Genomic DNA, 16799 nt, shown 5'->3' on the forward strand with positions numbered 1-16799 from the left:
AAGTCCAGGCGAAAGGGAAGCACTTTGGCCAGTGAAAGCACAAAAAGCCATTAACAGGGAAAGGATGGTGTTCCTGTCCTGAAGTTATATGCTATGATACACCAAATCTTACTATGGCTTCTCCCTTGACATGCCTATGGGAAGTCAGAAGAAGTGAAGAATTTAAGGAGACAGACTCCGGGGCTGCACGTTTATACAGAAATAGCCTCTAGGCTATAGAAATCAATGTTGGGCAACACCCAAACTATAATAACCCTCTGCGGATCCAATCAGGGAGTTGCCACAGAGGCTGACTCAGCCCGAATGGCATATCTCCTCTCAGTAGCCAGGAGCAAGGTATACTGAGAGACAAGAGTGAGAACATTCTGAGGAAGAAGTCCAGAAACTTCTCTGCTAACATCATGAAAACAGGAATGCTGTAAGAGCCAGCTCCTGTAGAAACCAGACTGCTTCACTGATCTGAGAACCCTGAGGGTACCAGATCAGGTTCAGTCTGTCTAGCAGAACAGACTGCTCACCAACTAAGGATAGGTATTCAAATCCCTATTACCCAAGATAACTCATTTTTCCACCTAATAACTTTGAGACACTTGAAGCGAAAAGAACACCTGCATGGACCAGGATCACTTTGCCAGTGTATGAACGCTCCCCACTGATAGAGTTAGCTCAAAACGAGGAAATGACAACCCTTACATGACTGCAACAAGGGTGTGGGGTCTCTTTTATGAGATCCTCCATCCACTGATATGTTCAGCCATGAATATGGTGAGTTGCTTGAAGGTACACATGCCCTTCTGGTTGCAGAGGGGATAGAACCCTCTTCTCAGAGGAAGAGTATCACTCAGACGCAATACTGAAGGGCAAGAGCAGTCAAAGTGAACATGGATTTTGTGCCCAGCAGGCATCAGAAAAGGTATTTCCCTATGGATATTTGCCAGGTACTTGTGACCTGGATTGGCCACTGCTGGAGACAGGATGCTAGGCTTGATAGACCCTTGGTCTGACCCAGTATGGCATATCTTATGTTCTAGAAATCCTCCCCTAATGCAGGCAAGAGAGGTTTCCAAGAAACTGAATCCATATATTGCAGGGGGCCCCCCGGGGCCCCTCCCCCAAGTCTAGGAGAGCTCCCTACCTTCCACAAGGCATCTTTACTGCACAGTAGCGTAATGGTGGATTGAGTGCTCCTGTCCAACAGGCTCTCAGATTCAATAAAGAACAGAAAGCAGCCACCATGCAAAGGCAAAGTCCACTTGGAGAATAGGGAGTGAAAGCATCTCCTTCCCGGAGTGGAAAATAAGGTGCCGAGAGAGAACCTATGAAGGTCAATTCTCAAATATGCATGAGATTTGCATTCACTACCTCCTGTGTATGTAAATATTTCTTATGCATATTCATTAATGATATCCTGAAAACCAGACTGGCTGGGAGGGCCCATAGGACTAGTTTGAGCACTCCTGGTCTATATGACTCCCATTGGTGTAAATTGTGTCCACTATCTTCCATGGAGGCAGCAGTGTTCACAGTATTTGACAATGACAATGGTGCCCCGATGGCCCAATGGCTCACGGTGCTAGATGGCACTTGACGATGTTGATGATGCCCACGGCATCAACGATGCTCAATGGAGTCCATGGCATTTGACAGTGTTGAGAGTATCCATGGCGCCTTACAGCATCGACTGCAGCCCTGTAGACGATGATGCCCACAGCACTCAATGGTACCCTTGGCACTATATGGCATAGACAGCACCCACAGCGTGAACTGTACTCAACTCCATTCATGTAGCTTTATGGCACTCACTTGATGGCATCCATGGCACACTGTAGTGGACATGGTGCTTAATAGTATCCATGGCATACCACAGTGACTATGGTGCTTGACAGCATTGAGGACATCCACTGCTGTGGTGCTTACAGCCACCATCACAGACACGAAAGTGGTGAAGCAGTGAAACATTTTCTGACATGACATACATGAAGTCATAATTCTTGTTTCCCTATGTTTTTGATCAGAAGCAATTTCGTAAGCACTAACAATATTATAGCCTCGGCCTTGTACTTGTTTTCCTAGACAAAAAGACGCTATAAGTTAAGATAAAAGTTGCTGAACTACAAGGTTATAGAACATTTTTGAACAGAAAAAGGCCAGTTTACATTCCATCTAATTATGAGCCATAGATAATTTCATTTAAATATGAGACAATGATTATTAGCATGGATGCCGAGAGCAAATTACCATATGCCCTTTCAGATTATTTGTTTATAATAGAAAACCAATCATAGAAATTTTGGAATTATGCAATCTAGTTTAGGGGTGAATGAAACCAATATAGAAATTCTATATAATAGTCTTACTATCAGTAAAATCACTTGAAAAAGAGATTGTTATATCGGTGCTTTGTATAGCATGCTGCCTCTCTCTCCAAGGTATACCTTATATTATTTTGTAACATTTTAATAAAAGAAGTTTATTTTTCCACAGCTGTTGGCTTTAAGCATTCTTATTTCAGTGAACCACATCACCACAGCACTTGAAGGTGCTGAATATGTCTACGGCACGCAACAGCATCAAGGGTGCTCATAATGTCGATGATACCCACAGCACTTGATGGCGTGAAGGGCGTCCATGGCCCTTTAGCTTCATGGATGTGCACGGGCAACCAATTGCAGGCACAGCACCAATGGTGCAGCAACAAAGCTGAATGCCCAGGCTCATGCTCACCCTCTCTCCCAAGAAGATGCATTGCCAGAGCAAATTGACATGCAGGAGGGGAGGCTACAGCATCCAGGGCTCCAATGATGAATATTAACTTGGGCCCTTGGAGACTAGTTCCCAAGCGAGTGCGGAGAATGAACTTTCCTCCCCACGAGAATGGTCCGATCCTGGACTCCTTCACTGACTAAGCCTCAAACGATACACAGCAGTCAGAGGAAACTTCCTTGAACTCCTGCCTGCATGGGAACTCAGGCAAGTCCCCAGGCCAGAGACCTACTTGGAACACATATGAACTGTATACTGCTATTCACACGAGGAAACTAAGGCAAAATAAAGCAGAGAGTAACTCAAATAAGCTGTAGATGCAGCATTATTTATTAAGGAGTCGAGAACAACTGCTAGGCTGCATAGTGTACTAGGTCTGTTATGTGGCCTGCAGAGAGGCCTGAAATGGAAGAAAAGGAAAAAAGAAAACATAAAGGCCTGTTAGAACCAACAGCTGCTGCAGCTCCAGAATTATCACAGTAGTAGCTGTGAGGGAGAGAGCAAAGCTGATACTGTGACCACACGGCTCCATGGAAAAAGAAAGACTAAGGGGCTCTGCAGGGGCAGGGAGGTGACTACAGCTGCACATACTCAGTAGGGCATGCTGAAAGCACTAGAATCTTTGAGATCAAAGTTCCGTGCCGGGCTTCACCGGATGATGTCACTCTTGTGTGAGGACTACAATCCTGCTTGTTCTCAGAAAAAATAGTTTTATTACAACTTCTATGTCCAAAGACACATAAATATAATCATATACCAGGCTAAATATTGTGATCATGAAATCTAATGCTTTTTTTTCAGTATATTTAAAATAAACATCCTAAAATGAAATAGAGGACCCATTATACAAAATGTCATGATCCTTTATCTTGTAATTCAACTGAATGAGAAATCACCAGGGAGCAGTTCTGTTGATGGAGCCTGTATGTCAGCTACATATGAATCAGTCCTCTGGAGGAAAAACCAACACCTTGGGTGTTTCAGCAAAGAAACTGCCTGTTTCAGAAGCCTCAGACAGCTATTAGCATTCTCAAAAGTTAAGCATCAGACCAGAGCAAGAACAGAGACAAGATTACAACTCAGGGAGGAAGAGAGGTCCTCTACTTGGGAGAACATGGACTTGGGGACTGGGCAAAGAGAGGAGTGTGTATGGTCTTCCAGATTGAGAGGGGAGTAGGTGAGCAGGGAGAAAGAAGTAGAGAGCAGGGGATACTCGGAATGAGTGGAAACAGTGAATACTCGAACACTGGATGAAAGACAGGGACAGACTTCCCAATAAGCAGAGCAGACAACAGTCTACAGGTGGCCACTTCATAAGGCAGTTGGCTCTGCCTGTGTTGGTGCTATACTGGCAGAAGTTATTTCAGCCAGTGGCACTTATTTCTGCTGCCAGTGAGAAAAACAGCAGAGACTCAGTCAATGGGTGGACTGTATGAGTGGAGAGGGTGTTACATAGGGATGTGGATGTGAGATGCATAGAAGGCCCTTCTCTCTAGAGACATGCATGCCCAGTACCTTGCAAAAAATGTCACAGATTATTTGCAGTGGTAGCGCCCACTTTAAGAGTGAAGCATCCTGTCCTTGCACAGTTCCCAGCTGGAGCTTGTTGAGATGCAGGTCAAAAAGAGCCCCGAGATCCCCACTGGGATTGAACAGGATGGTTCCTCCTCACAGCCCATGCAGGATAACTTCCTGATAGAAGCCACATGGGAAAGCAAGATGTCCCCTCCCCTATATAAGAACCAGGGTGGGGGCACAAATGCAAGCATTGGCCCCTAGGCACTAGACCCACAGAATGCCACTGGTCATATTTGAAAGCAATTTTTAGTCAGGCAATTTTACTTGTGCAAATAGCTATCTCCGTGGGCAAAGGACTTTGAAAATTACCAAGTTACCCTTTAGATAATTGATAACATAAAGCACTCTTGTGATTTTAAGCAACGTGAAGTGTTGCACTAGGTGGCATGGTAGTCTCAGTACCTGGGTAAAACTATGATGATCAGCTCTGTAGGTAATACTGTTACATTAAAAATTAGGAAAAGGATACACAATAGAAAATGATTCTTAAAAAATACTTAGGATCATATTCAAAAGCCATTTAGATGGATAACATAATAGTTAGCTATCCGTCTAAATGGCTTTCCCGGCTATATTCAGCCCTAAGTTCTAGCTGGCTAATAAGTTAGGAAGCTAGAAATTAGCCGGCTAAGTTAAGAGCTGTCCAGAGGCATAACTGGGCAGAGTTGAATTAGCCAGCTAAGTCTGGTTGAGTCAAGGAGCTATCCTAAAATTAGCTGGCTATAGTTAGCCAGCTAATTAATTAAGATAGTCGGCTATATTCAATAGTGTGGCTGCACTATTGACTATGCCTCCAAAGTTAGCCGGATACATTTATCCGGCTAACTTTGCTATCCAGACTGTGTCTGAATATAGAACTCACTGATATTCTAGTCCAATGACTACTACTTACCTTCAGCAATTAATGATTTTACTTTGTTATTAAGTACTAGAACAGTATTAATCCTGTAGACTTGATAGTGGAGACATTTTTTAGTCTGTTGCAATTTAGCAGAACCAGGTGCATACAGAAACAAAAGGGGCAGAATCAGAAGGAATGTCAGGGAGTAGATTTATCCACACTGAAGGTAAGTTTATGGAATAACCACTACAAGTAAAAGATACCAACTCACACATACTTTGGGATTTTACAAACATCATATATGCTAAAACAGAAAGAGTTATGCAAACTAAAACAAGCCACTGTACACACAAGGTAGTGTAGCTAGAAAGAAAAGTTTGGGATTTTCACAGGTTTGTTCCCCAGGGTATTTTTGCATCCCTGCTATGCTTCAATCACAGTCTTGTAAATTCAGTAATGCACGTTCCCTTCTGTCACCTTGTACAGGTCAAAATTTGCACTTGGAGTACAACACAGGAAACTGATAAAATGGAAAACACGTGTCTTCAATCTCTCTATTTATACTACTAAGTAAGTATCATTTCTTACCAGCAATCCCCAGGGACAGTGGCACTGGAAACTCTGATGAGCAATGGTACTATTTTACTGTTATTCTAATATTTTCAAAATATGTCATACTCCTCAGAACAGAACATGCAGGTTAGTCATGAGTTCCTTGGTTCCTGCCTCTCCCTTTACAGCGTGCATTGTTAATAGGGCACACAGGCACCCAGTACCTTCATTTCCTTCAATCCCTTCATGTATTTGCTTTCTACATCCTCTATCTGGTCCTTTAACTCACTGATATCCTGGGGGGGAAATGGCAAGAAGAAAATGGAGAAACATCATGGCTCAGAAAGCACAGAAGATAAAAATGACTAGAAGAAGAAATGGTCTTCCACCATTCCACTATGTGAAATATCTTCCCCAGGAATTTCTTAAAAAAGCCCAACTTGCCCTGTCCATCTTAAATTCCTCTCTCATCCAATCTCTTTCAATTAGAACACTAATGATATTCAACATTAATGAAAGGTTTCTGGTTAGTGGGGGACACTTTTTTTTTTTTTTTTTTTTTTTTTTTAGCAGCACAGTAACAAAAGGACAGAGCAAAGTAAGATTCTAATTGGGCTGTGAATACCAAAAGAGAGTATGTGACCCTGACTGTTCTGACATGCTTACGCTGAGCACACCACAGTTCAAAATGTCCAAGTCAGTCCATGGCCTGCTTTCAATGGAATTTTGTTTCCCAAAAATGTACATAAACCTTAAAAAACTAGAAACACCTACTGGTAATGACAAGCATTATTGAAGGTGGAAGGGAGGAGATTTCAGAATGAGGAATTTGAGAGGAATGTTACACTTTGAGTGTTCTAGATCAGTGGTCCCCAACCCTGTCCTGGGGGCCCACCAGCCACTCGGGTTTTCAGGATATCCACAATGAATATGCATGAGAGAAAATTTGCATGTTATGGAGGCAGTGCATGCACATTTTCTCTCCTGCATATTCATTGTGGATATCCTGAAAACAAGACTGGCTGGTGGGCTCCCAGGACAGGGTTGGGGACCACTGTTCTAGATAATTGACTGGCATTAACCATCTTCTCTTTAGATATCCAAAATACTGCTAGAATGTATTGTTGCCTTCCCAACATTACCAAAATCCAGCCCTTCATGTTTTAATACACCACTAAAACTTTTTCTCAACATCTCCCACTTGCACAACTGCAACCTGCTCCTCACAGATCTCCCACTGAACTCTCTCGCTCTACTATCGTTTACCTGAAATTTTGCTGCCTGATTCATCTTCTTTAAATGCAATTATGACTATATAACCCTACACTACATTGGCTTCCCATCTGCTTCCAACTTAAGTTTCTCCTACTTACCTACAACTCCTTTATGCTGCAGCTCATTACCTACCCTCTCTTATCTCCCTCTAAAACACTCCTTGTGACCTTCATTTGTTATCAAGCTGGTTCAGTGGCAGAAGACCTGGATACAATTCCCAGGTAAGATCGTCTACTTTCCAGGTTATATGGGGGGCTGGGGACACTGCAGAGGAAGCATTCACATCTCCCAGGGGGAAGGAGTCCCAGTCATTATGCAATGGCAACACCAAATGGCCAGATTTAAGGCCGATGATTGCAGGGTTCCAGATAGAGCTCTAGAGCACAGCTGCTGGCTGAGGATTGTCGCTGCATTGATGGAAGTAGGTGAGTTGGGAGGGAATATAAAAGCTGCTCTTATCTGTGCCCTTCTCCATCACCTGTACCTGACTCCATGATTTCTACCTTGCTGTGCCTTATCCCTTGAAGCACCATCCTGAATCGATAAATCGTACTCCAGCTCTCTGGCCATATTAGAGTCTTGCCTAAAATCCAACCTTTTTGAGAATGCTTAATAAGGATTAAACCCTGGCTCTTCCCAATCATAATACTGTCGATTTTAACCATGTTTACTGTAATAAACACATTTCCTGAGGCCTTCTATTTATCTTGATTAAACTGCAAGCCCCAAGGAGAAGGGACTCGTGTATCTGTATGGTGAGCGTATACAACTTAAAATAATATAGACATGATGAGGTCCACATTCAAAAGTTATTAGTCTAAATGGCAAAACTGTATTTTCTGCCACTTACAGCTGGATAACTAGCTATCCAGGTAGAATTTAGCCAGGTAAGTCGGGGGTGTATTTATTTATTTATATGTTTATATTCTGCTTTTCACACTTTTTTCAGTACTTCAAAGCAAATTACATTCAGGTACTGGGGAGGTATGGAGTTAGCGGGATAAGTTATCCGACTAATTCTGATATTCAGAGTTAGCCGGATAACTTATCTGGCCAACTCTGGTCATGCCACTGACTGTCCTAAAGTTAGCCGGATAAACTTATCCGGCTAACTTTAAGATATCCAGGTCTGTTCAGCGGCGCAGCTAACTTGCCAAGCTGCAAAGCAGCTGAATATGGACCTTGATAAGTATTAGTAGTTGATTTGTAATCATGGGAATATTATTCTTGTATTCAGAAAAAACAGCTGCATGGCAATTCAACTATTTTTCAGAGTGTTACCACATGTGCAATATATTTTACGTACTTTTGTTAGTAGTTCTTGCAATTTAAAAGTAACAGTAGCCAGATTCAGCTGACCCACGAGGCTCTTACTGGAAGGAAAAAAGACTGCACTGATAGTTACCATGGACAAGCTCTTACCTTGATTTCTCTAATAGATGGCTCTGTATCTACAGAGATAGAGGTATCGCCACTGCCTCTTCGAGAGGAATTTCCACCCAAAGATGCCAGTGTTGCTGCTGATAAACTAGTCGCAGTGCGAGCACCCTAAAATAGCAACAACAGGTAAGTTACTTAAAGACTGTTTAAGCTGCTGACTTACACTGCCAAAAGGAATATCCTGAAGTCCATATTCAATAAGCCAGCAAGCGGACAACTTATTCAGCTATAGGCAGCCGGATAACTTTTCCTGGATATTCAGCGGAATAATGTCACCTGAGATTATCCGGCTATATTTAGCTGGATAATTTTAAATCTAATTGGCCAGCTTTTGAATATGGCCAGTTAGAACTAAAGCTATCAGCCTTGTAGTAAAAAAAAAAAACAAAAACAAAAAAAAAAAACCGTGGGCCTCACTGCCCAATGACAATTTCAGTATTATTTAAAATCAAAGGGATATGAGGGGGTCTCTGGCCAGCAGGGATTTTAGATATTTGTGGTAAGGGGGGGTTGGAATCGCAGTAAGTTTTTTTTTTGTTTTGTTTTGTTTTTTTAAAGTTATACGTGTGTCATTTAACCAGATATTTTTTGAAGATATAGTTAGGCTCATAAGTATACATACCCCTGGCAGAATTTGTAAGATGTGTAACATTTTAAGAAAACACCAGTGATCAGACAAAACATGTCTGTTATTTTTAATGTGTTTTAAATTAAACTATTATACATCACAAAACAGCACAATCATTAAATAAACCATAGCAATAAGGGAAATGATAAAATGGTCCTGTTCAAAGGTTTGCATACCCTGAGCTATTAATAACACTTATTGCTCCCTTTTGCATCAATGACAGTTTGCAGTCTTTTGTGAGAGTTGGGAATGAGGCCCTTTATTTTCTCATGTGGTAAAGCTGCACATTTCTCTTGGCAAAAGCCTCCACATCCTGTATATTTTTTGTTGTCTAGCATGAACTGCATGTTTGAGTTCTCCCCACAGTGGCTCAATGATGATGAGGTCAGGAGACTGGGATGGCCACTCCAGAACCATCACTTTCTTCTGCTGCAGCCGTTGAAGGGTCGACTTGGCCTTATGTTTTGGATCACTGTCATGTTGGAAAGTCCAAGTGCGCCCCCATGTGCAGCTTTCCTGGCTGATGAGAACAAATTCTTGTCCAACATATTCTGATAAGATGCTGCATTCATCCTGCCATCAGTTTTCACTAAATTCTCTGTGCAGCTGTAGCTCTCCCCAAACAGCAGCAATGCACCTCCAAGCTTCACAGTAGGTATGGTGTGCTTCTCTTTCGTAGCATTTATGGTTGTGACCATAAAGTTCAATTTTGGTCTCATCACTCTAAATTATTTTGTTACAAAAGTTTTGAGGTTTCTCTAGGTGCTGTTTGGCATATTGTAAGCGGGCTGTTTTGAGTATTGGTGCAACAATGAAAGGGCAGCCCGACCCTAACATGCGTGGCTGACGTGCTCCAGCGGCTTGGTGCTGGGTGAGGGGGGGGAGGGCATGGAGGGACAGCAGCGTTCAAACTCCCCACGCAGCGCTGACCCATTGGTCAGGCACCGTAGGGAGTCTTGGGAGACAAGTTAGTATTTAAGGGGAGGGGGTTCCCCCCCTCCTCGGATTTGGCGAGCAGCGACCCTCCCTCCTGCCCTTACGTTTTTGTGTTTATTTATTTATTTTATTTAAAAAATTTATATACCGCCTTTACAAACAGAGTTTAGTCAAAACGGTGTACAATATCATTGAAAAAAACATAGAAATATAAGTATAAAATAATAAATTAAAAACAATATTAAAAATTACAAAAAGTATATAATATAAAGTAAAAAATTGAGGAGAAAAAATAAACAATAATTATAAATAGTGATTCATCATGAAAAGAAGCAATGTGCCATATGGGTAATTGTTTGATTATTTAGAGGGTGTGTCTTTAAATGTGATTTGAAAAGAAATGTGTTTTTAGAGATTTTTTTTAATTGTTTTGAGTTTGAAATAGATCTTAATGGATCTGGTAGAGCGTTCCAAAGAGTTGAACCTGATATAGAGAAAGCTCTTTTCCTGGTGATATCAAGGCGTGCCAGTCTAGGTGATGGTATGTCTAAAAGATTTTTGTTCATTGATCTTAAGTGTCTGGATGGTTTATATATACGAAGAAGAGAACAGAGGGTAGTAGAGTTAGAGTTATGAATAAGAGTTATGAATAAGAGAGTTATGAATGTTAAGAAGCAAGTGGGTTGCTGTTGCAGCTGTGGGGGGCGGTTCACCCGAGCCTCTTTAGTGCTAGACAGTGGCTCAATGGGTAGCCAGTTGGGGCATCAACTGGCTGGAGCAACACCCATCGGGCGATTGGTACTGCTGGGATTGGCTCCTTGCTGGCCGGTGGCAGGGGCTGGTTTTAGGTGGCGGGATGCTACCTAAATAGGATTTGGCCAGGTGGCCTGCAATTGGTTATCTTGCTGGCAGGTGGTGGATAACGGCTGGGTTATGTTGTAAATGGCTCGGGCTAGTTGTATATGTTAATAAAGCTGCGGCCTGTCAATTCCCAGTATCTGAGTACTGGTGTTTTATGGAATACATGTGAAAAGGCGGTGACAGATGGTGGAGCGACGTTCTGACTGCGTGTGTTATGACTTTTTTCTGGCAACTCTACCATACAGCCCATTTTTATTCAAGTATCCCCTTATTGTGCATGCTGAAACACCCACACCACTTTATTTCAGAGAAGCCTATATTTCAGTAGAAGTTGCTTGTGGGTTTTATTTTGCATCCTAACTGTTGTGTCTGAAATCTTTCTTGGTCTTCCATGGAATTTTATTTATTTATTTATTTGAATTTCTTATATACCGGCATTCGCGATGGGAGTCGCATCATGCCGGTTTACAATAAACAGGGTGTGACAAAAGGATAAATACTTAAAACATTAACATGTGATATAACAGAACCCGTAATTTTCCTCTTCTTGATCAGAGTTTGAACAATACTGATTATCATTTTCAAGTCTTTGGATATCCTTTTATATCCTTTTCCTGATTTATAAAGTTGAATTACTTTTGCTCGCAGATCCTTTCACAGGTCTACTGCTTTCCCCAGGCTTCAGTAACTACCAAAGCCAGTGCAGTCCTGGATGAAATACACAAGAATTTCTCAAGAGCTAAGAAACTCATTGACTATTTATACACAGACACTAATTACAATCAAGGCACAGGTGTGGATACCTACCGTTCATTGCCATCTCAACTTGTGTGTGTTAATTTCAGTGTATATTATCAGCCCAAACATTCAAGGATATGTAAACTTTTGAACAGGACCATTTTATTATTTCCTTTATTGCTAGTTTGTTTAATGATTGTGCTGTTCTGTGATGCATAATAATTTAATTTGAGACACATTAAAAATAACAGACTGGTTTTGACTGATCACTCATGTTTTCTTAAAATGCTACACATCTTACAAATTCTGCCAGGGGAATGTAAATTTATGAGCACAACTGTATATGGTTAAGTGGCAGGTTATCCGACCACACAAGGCTTGATAATTCTGCACCTGCTCTGAGAGGAGTTTAGTTATCCTGCAGTAAGTTAGCTGGATAAGTAAATTCCTCCCAGAAACACCTTCAGAATGGATCTTTTTTATCCGGCTAAAATTCAGCCAGATATTGACTTATCCAGCAAAAGGTAGCCAAATAAGTGGCTCAATATTCAAAAACTTGCAATTTCAACAGATGATTTGTGAGATATCCATCTAAATGGCTTTGAATATTGACCTCTCTGTTGCTATCTTAATAAAAACTGATTTTTAACAAGTTAAGTAGAATTGGAACCAGGGAGCAAAAATTAATTTGCTGGTTCATTTGATCCAGTGAAAAAAAAATTGCTTGCGATTTTCTTTTTACATTATATTTATAGTGTGCATCTTCAGCTTGGCATAAGGCCATAGCAGCTTGTCAAGAAAGGGCAATGCCAACGGAAACCAAAAATGAAGGTGCTATTAAACATCACAGTACAAGCAAGATCAGGGTGCTTAAAGCCAAGATACACCGATTGGATTGGTAGATGAGGGTTAAGCAGACAAGCGGAATCATACTCAGTGTTAGTTAGGAAGCAATGACTTTTGTAAGGGTTTTGGTTTTCTTTTTAGCTTCTCCTAAAACATTATAAGAAACACCATAGGGGATGAGAAAGACATTGCCAAAACTGTAGTGCTACAGCCAACCATGCATGTCCTTACTAATGATCTGCACAGATCAATCATTTACAAGCCATTCTGGTTTACGCAGTTCATTTGTTTTAATAACTATAGTTTCACAGAGAATACAGTTCAAATCTAGGTCTTACCTTTTCAATAAAGTCCTTTTCTGATCTTTCTTCAACCTGAAAGAAACACATAAGTACATAAAATTTAGATGTAATAAGCATATATATTTTTCCTTGAAAGTGATTAATATATCAAGAGCATCTTAGCTATAAGGGTTAAAAAAGAAGGCCTTATAAAGAAAGTTAATGCATCTGTTATTCTAAACTTAGGTAATATAGGTGGAGCACTGGGACAGGACTCCTTTGTTTTCTCACTCATTGAGCAACATCTCTTCAAGCTCATGAGTACTTGCCTGTCGGTGAAACTCTAATTACTGACATGTGTTAAGTAAAATAAGTTTCTGATATAATATATACTACTGCAAGATGGAGCATCTGCTTGCAAGCCACCATCTAGGAGTGAACTATTAAATACTCACAATTTCTGCTGAAATTTCAAAACCCCAAAATATTCAAAAAATATGAGATTAAAGTGCAAACTCTTTCCCTATAGTAGCTAATAGGTCCTCTGGATTCTTTAACTACAATTTATAAATATGTAAGCATTATTTATTACTAAATTACTAAGCTACATATTAATGCACAAATTAAATCACTTAGCTTTTCACTGTGGCAAAATTGTGCAAGATTTTTTTTTTAATTTTGCCACATCATGGAGATCAGCAACAAGTATCATAGTTGTAAGTGCCATTACTTGTAGCCTTACTTACAATCTCAGCTTTCAAAACGTACCAAATTCAAGAAAAAGCTCGCTGCAAGGAAGCTAATATCCAAGTATAACAACCTCTACAGTTGTCTTGTACTTCTTGCCACTGACTTTGTAAATCAAGATGCTGTCAAAGCACAAATCAGGAATCAAATCAGTCCACCAGCACAGGATAAAGTTAGAACAAAAAGAATCCCAAGCCATTCATTTAGAAAACCTTTCCAATAACATTATTCAAGTATAAAAAAGGCATTACAATTTGCTGGCTAAGTACTGTATCTCTGGGTTTTTCTAAGTTTTGAACCATATTTTCAAATCCAATTTTGTGGGATATAGGGTTCTGCATTACTGCTGAAACCTGAAAGAACTTTTCCCATTCAAGGGCTCCAGAATTTTTAACAAACTTCCAGTTGTTAGATTCCACGGCAGTTTCAGCATTAGTTGTCTGAATTTTGTTGGAAATGTCCAGCGCAGGGCCATCTTATATACAAGCACATGGGGCTCAAACCCAGATTCCATTTGCCAGTGCCCCAAATGACAATGTCCCAGTGGTAGCCTACAAGCCTCTGTCCGTTGAAGGAGGGAAGGTCAGACAGGACGCTGCCACTCAGCTGGCTGTGTGGCTGAACAGTGCATGAGAGAGAAGGCCAATGGAGAAGAATCTATATCTTCGAAGGGGAGCCTGAACCTCAAACCTTGTACGTAATTCCGTGATCGTCACAGATCCCCAGTTTCCAGTGATTGTATTTTGTTGGAGTCTTCCATGCCTTCAGTCCATGTATTTATTTTACTACAATTCCTGCTATTTTAAACTCTTGCACTGTTCTGTTTTGTTTATTGTTTTTATGAGGGATTTTTTTTTTTTTTTAATCAGCATTTTTAGAATTTTAGCATTAGAGAATCTATCTAATACAATGAAGTTTCTAACATCTTTAGATTCTTCACTGTTACATTACAGCACTATATCTTTGGTTGAGCATTTGGTAACTTTCTTTAAATTGGCTATGCCTACTGTGTGATAAAATTATTTTAAGTAAGTTTACAGGCTACATTGTGGTCAGTGACTAACATTACAGGAGAGAACATGTATCATGAAACATGTTTTTATCCGCAGTGTACAATCTTTTTTATCAAGAAGGTGCCTAGAGGGCTAACTGTGGATTGCCAAAAAGATGCCTTAGGTTCGATTCTTGAGTCAAGTCATTCTTTGGGCCAGCCAGGGCTGGGGATACTGCAGATATAGCATTCACAGTCCTTGCAGGGGAGCAAATCCTATTCATCACACAATGACAACACCTAGTGACCGGTCTTAGGGCCTATTATTACAAGTTATGAAGGAGCCTTAGTTTGTCATTACAGTGACTGGGTCGAGTTGGGAGAGGGATTTAAAACAAGGGAAGGCTGCCCCCTCACCCAATCACTGTGAATGACAGTTCATGGCACTGTAACCCAATAAAGGCAGATTCTAAATGGGTTTCAAACCCAAAGCAGCAGCAGGAAAATGCCAGGCAAAAAAAAGTGGGTGCTTCTATCTTTACAAATACCACTTCTTACAGTCCTTCAATCCTCCAGTATTTGAAAGAACTTCCAGCAAGCACTGCACACCCCTCAGTTACAACTAAAGGCTGGAATCAATATCTATTTAATATCCTGCAGAACTATCTCTTAAAAATGCACAGTAGAGTCTGGTTATGGTAAGATTGGGAGGGAAAGAGACAGTAAAATGTGAAGCATCTCTTTTTTTTTTTTTTTTTTTGCAACCTTTGCATCCCACCTAAAAAAATATTCTCTGAAAATTAACTTGGAATAGAAATAGCCAGAAACAGATCACAAAGAGCCTTTTCATAAAAGCCATGAAATGCTATGCCAATGTGATAATAACTACATCAGACAACAAACCATAATAAAGCTAGATTGATTTTTTTTTTTTTTTACTACTTAAATGTGTCCAGGGAAGGGTATGCCATCAGAAATGTTCATATCACAACTTTCAACATAGAAGGCCTGAATCACTTTCCAGTTCTCGCAACCAAAGCACTCTGCAGCTGCAGGCATATTTCAGCCATCTTTGTATGATCCACGTGTCTGAATGTTGGAACTAATGATGGTAGAAAGCTGAGCTGTTGCAGAATATGATGAAAAGCACAAAAGGGGCAAAAAGGCAAGTGACACAGGAAATGGGATAGAAAGTATAGCACAGGCATGAGAGGAACACATGGATAAGGCAAAAGGAAGATAAAGAAGAAAAAATGTCACAGTGAAACAGCAGAAATACAGGAGCAGAGACTGGTAAGACAGAAAAGAAGACAAGGTCACACCTTTGTAAACACCTATGCAGAGGAGAGAGATCAGATGGCATTCAAGTCCCAGAAAAAAAAATAAAATAAGTGTATTACTCACACACTCCAATGTTTGTGGTGAGTTACATAAGAATGTTCATCATTAAAAACAAATAACAAAACATCACAAAAACATAATCATCTATCACGTTTTATCTATTTATTTAAGAACTTTTCTATACCGGTATTCGTGGGTACATCATATCGGTTTACAGATAACCTGTCACTGCTAACCTGTTGCCTGCTGAAAAATGTTCCAATTGTTTCTTAAACTTTTGGAATTCTCTGGTCCTTAGTTGTGCAGGGAGCAAATTTCATAAGCTAAGGCCTACAACTAAAACAGCCCTTTCAGTGGCCTCACTAAGTTGAACTTGTTTAAGGGAAGAAATCTCCAAATGACCTGGACTACTAAAGCAGAGTTTGAAATGGGCAATGCATCCTCAGCACAGCAGTAATACACAGCAGCACCTCATTATTTGGTGCCTTAACCATTTATTTACAATTATTTATATACTGCCCCCCCCCCCCCCTCAAAAAAGGAAGATCAGGGTGGTTTAGAGAGTCAAAAACATGCACAGTTAATCAATACAAGTAATCAAACAATACATAAAAACAGCATATATAAATACCTCCAAATATTCAGGAGTGCAGCACAGAGTCATTTGGTTTCAAAAGCTACCTTGAATAACCACATTTTTAAGGCTTTTTTGAATGTTTTAACATCCAGCGTTAATTAGTATCTCTTGCATGAGTTCCAGGGGTTTGAGTTGGCAATGGAAAGTGCTCTGTCTCTGACTTCACCAAGATGAGCATGGTGTACCAAGGAATCTCTAGTAAGCCTTTATTTGCTGATTTCAAAGCTCTTTGGGGGATATACATGTGTAATGTCGCTCCTAGCCAAACTGTGTCTGGGTTCCTGAGGATATTATGAATCAAAGTTAATATCTTATATTGGATCAGATACCGAATAGGGAGCCTT

The 16799-nt window shown here is 40.5% G+C and overlaps 1 protein-coding gene across 20 annotated transcripts in view; it reads right to left on the bottom strand.

Annotated features, from left to right (window-relative positions):
• LRRFIP1 (LRR binding FLII interacting protein 1) overlaps nucleotides 1–16799 on the bottom strand; it is a 359409-nt gene that overhangs the window by 110991 nt on the left and 231619 nt on the right. For 17 of the 20 annotated variants that reach the window (XM_029606446.1, XM_029606440.1, XM_029606439.1 and 14 more), the window contains 3 exons: nucleotides 12797–12832; nucleotides 8432–8557; nucleotides 5959–6030 (listed from right to left, as the gene is read on the bottom strand). In XM_029606446.1, coding sequence (XP_029462306.1) covers nucleotides 5959–6030; nucleotides 8432–8557; nucleotides 12797–12832 — 234 coding nt within the window. The remainder of the gene's footprint in view (nucleotides 1–5958; nucleotides 6031–8431; nucleotides 8558–12796; nucleotides 12833–16799) is intronic. The other 3 variants (XM_029606447.1, XM_029606430.1, XM_029606445.1) reach the window with 1 other exon arrangement.

This window comes from Rhinatrema bivittatum, chromosome 6 (genome assembly GCF_901001135.1).
Source record: "Rhinatrema bivittatum chromosome 6, aRhiBiv1.1, whole genome shotgun sequence".
In the NCBI taxonomy this organism is placed as follows: domain Eukaryota; kingdom Metazoa; phylum Chordata; class Amphibia; order Gymnophiona; family Rhinatrematidae; genus Rhinatrema; species Rhinatrema bivittatum.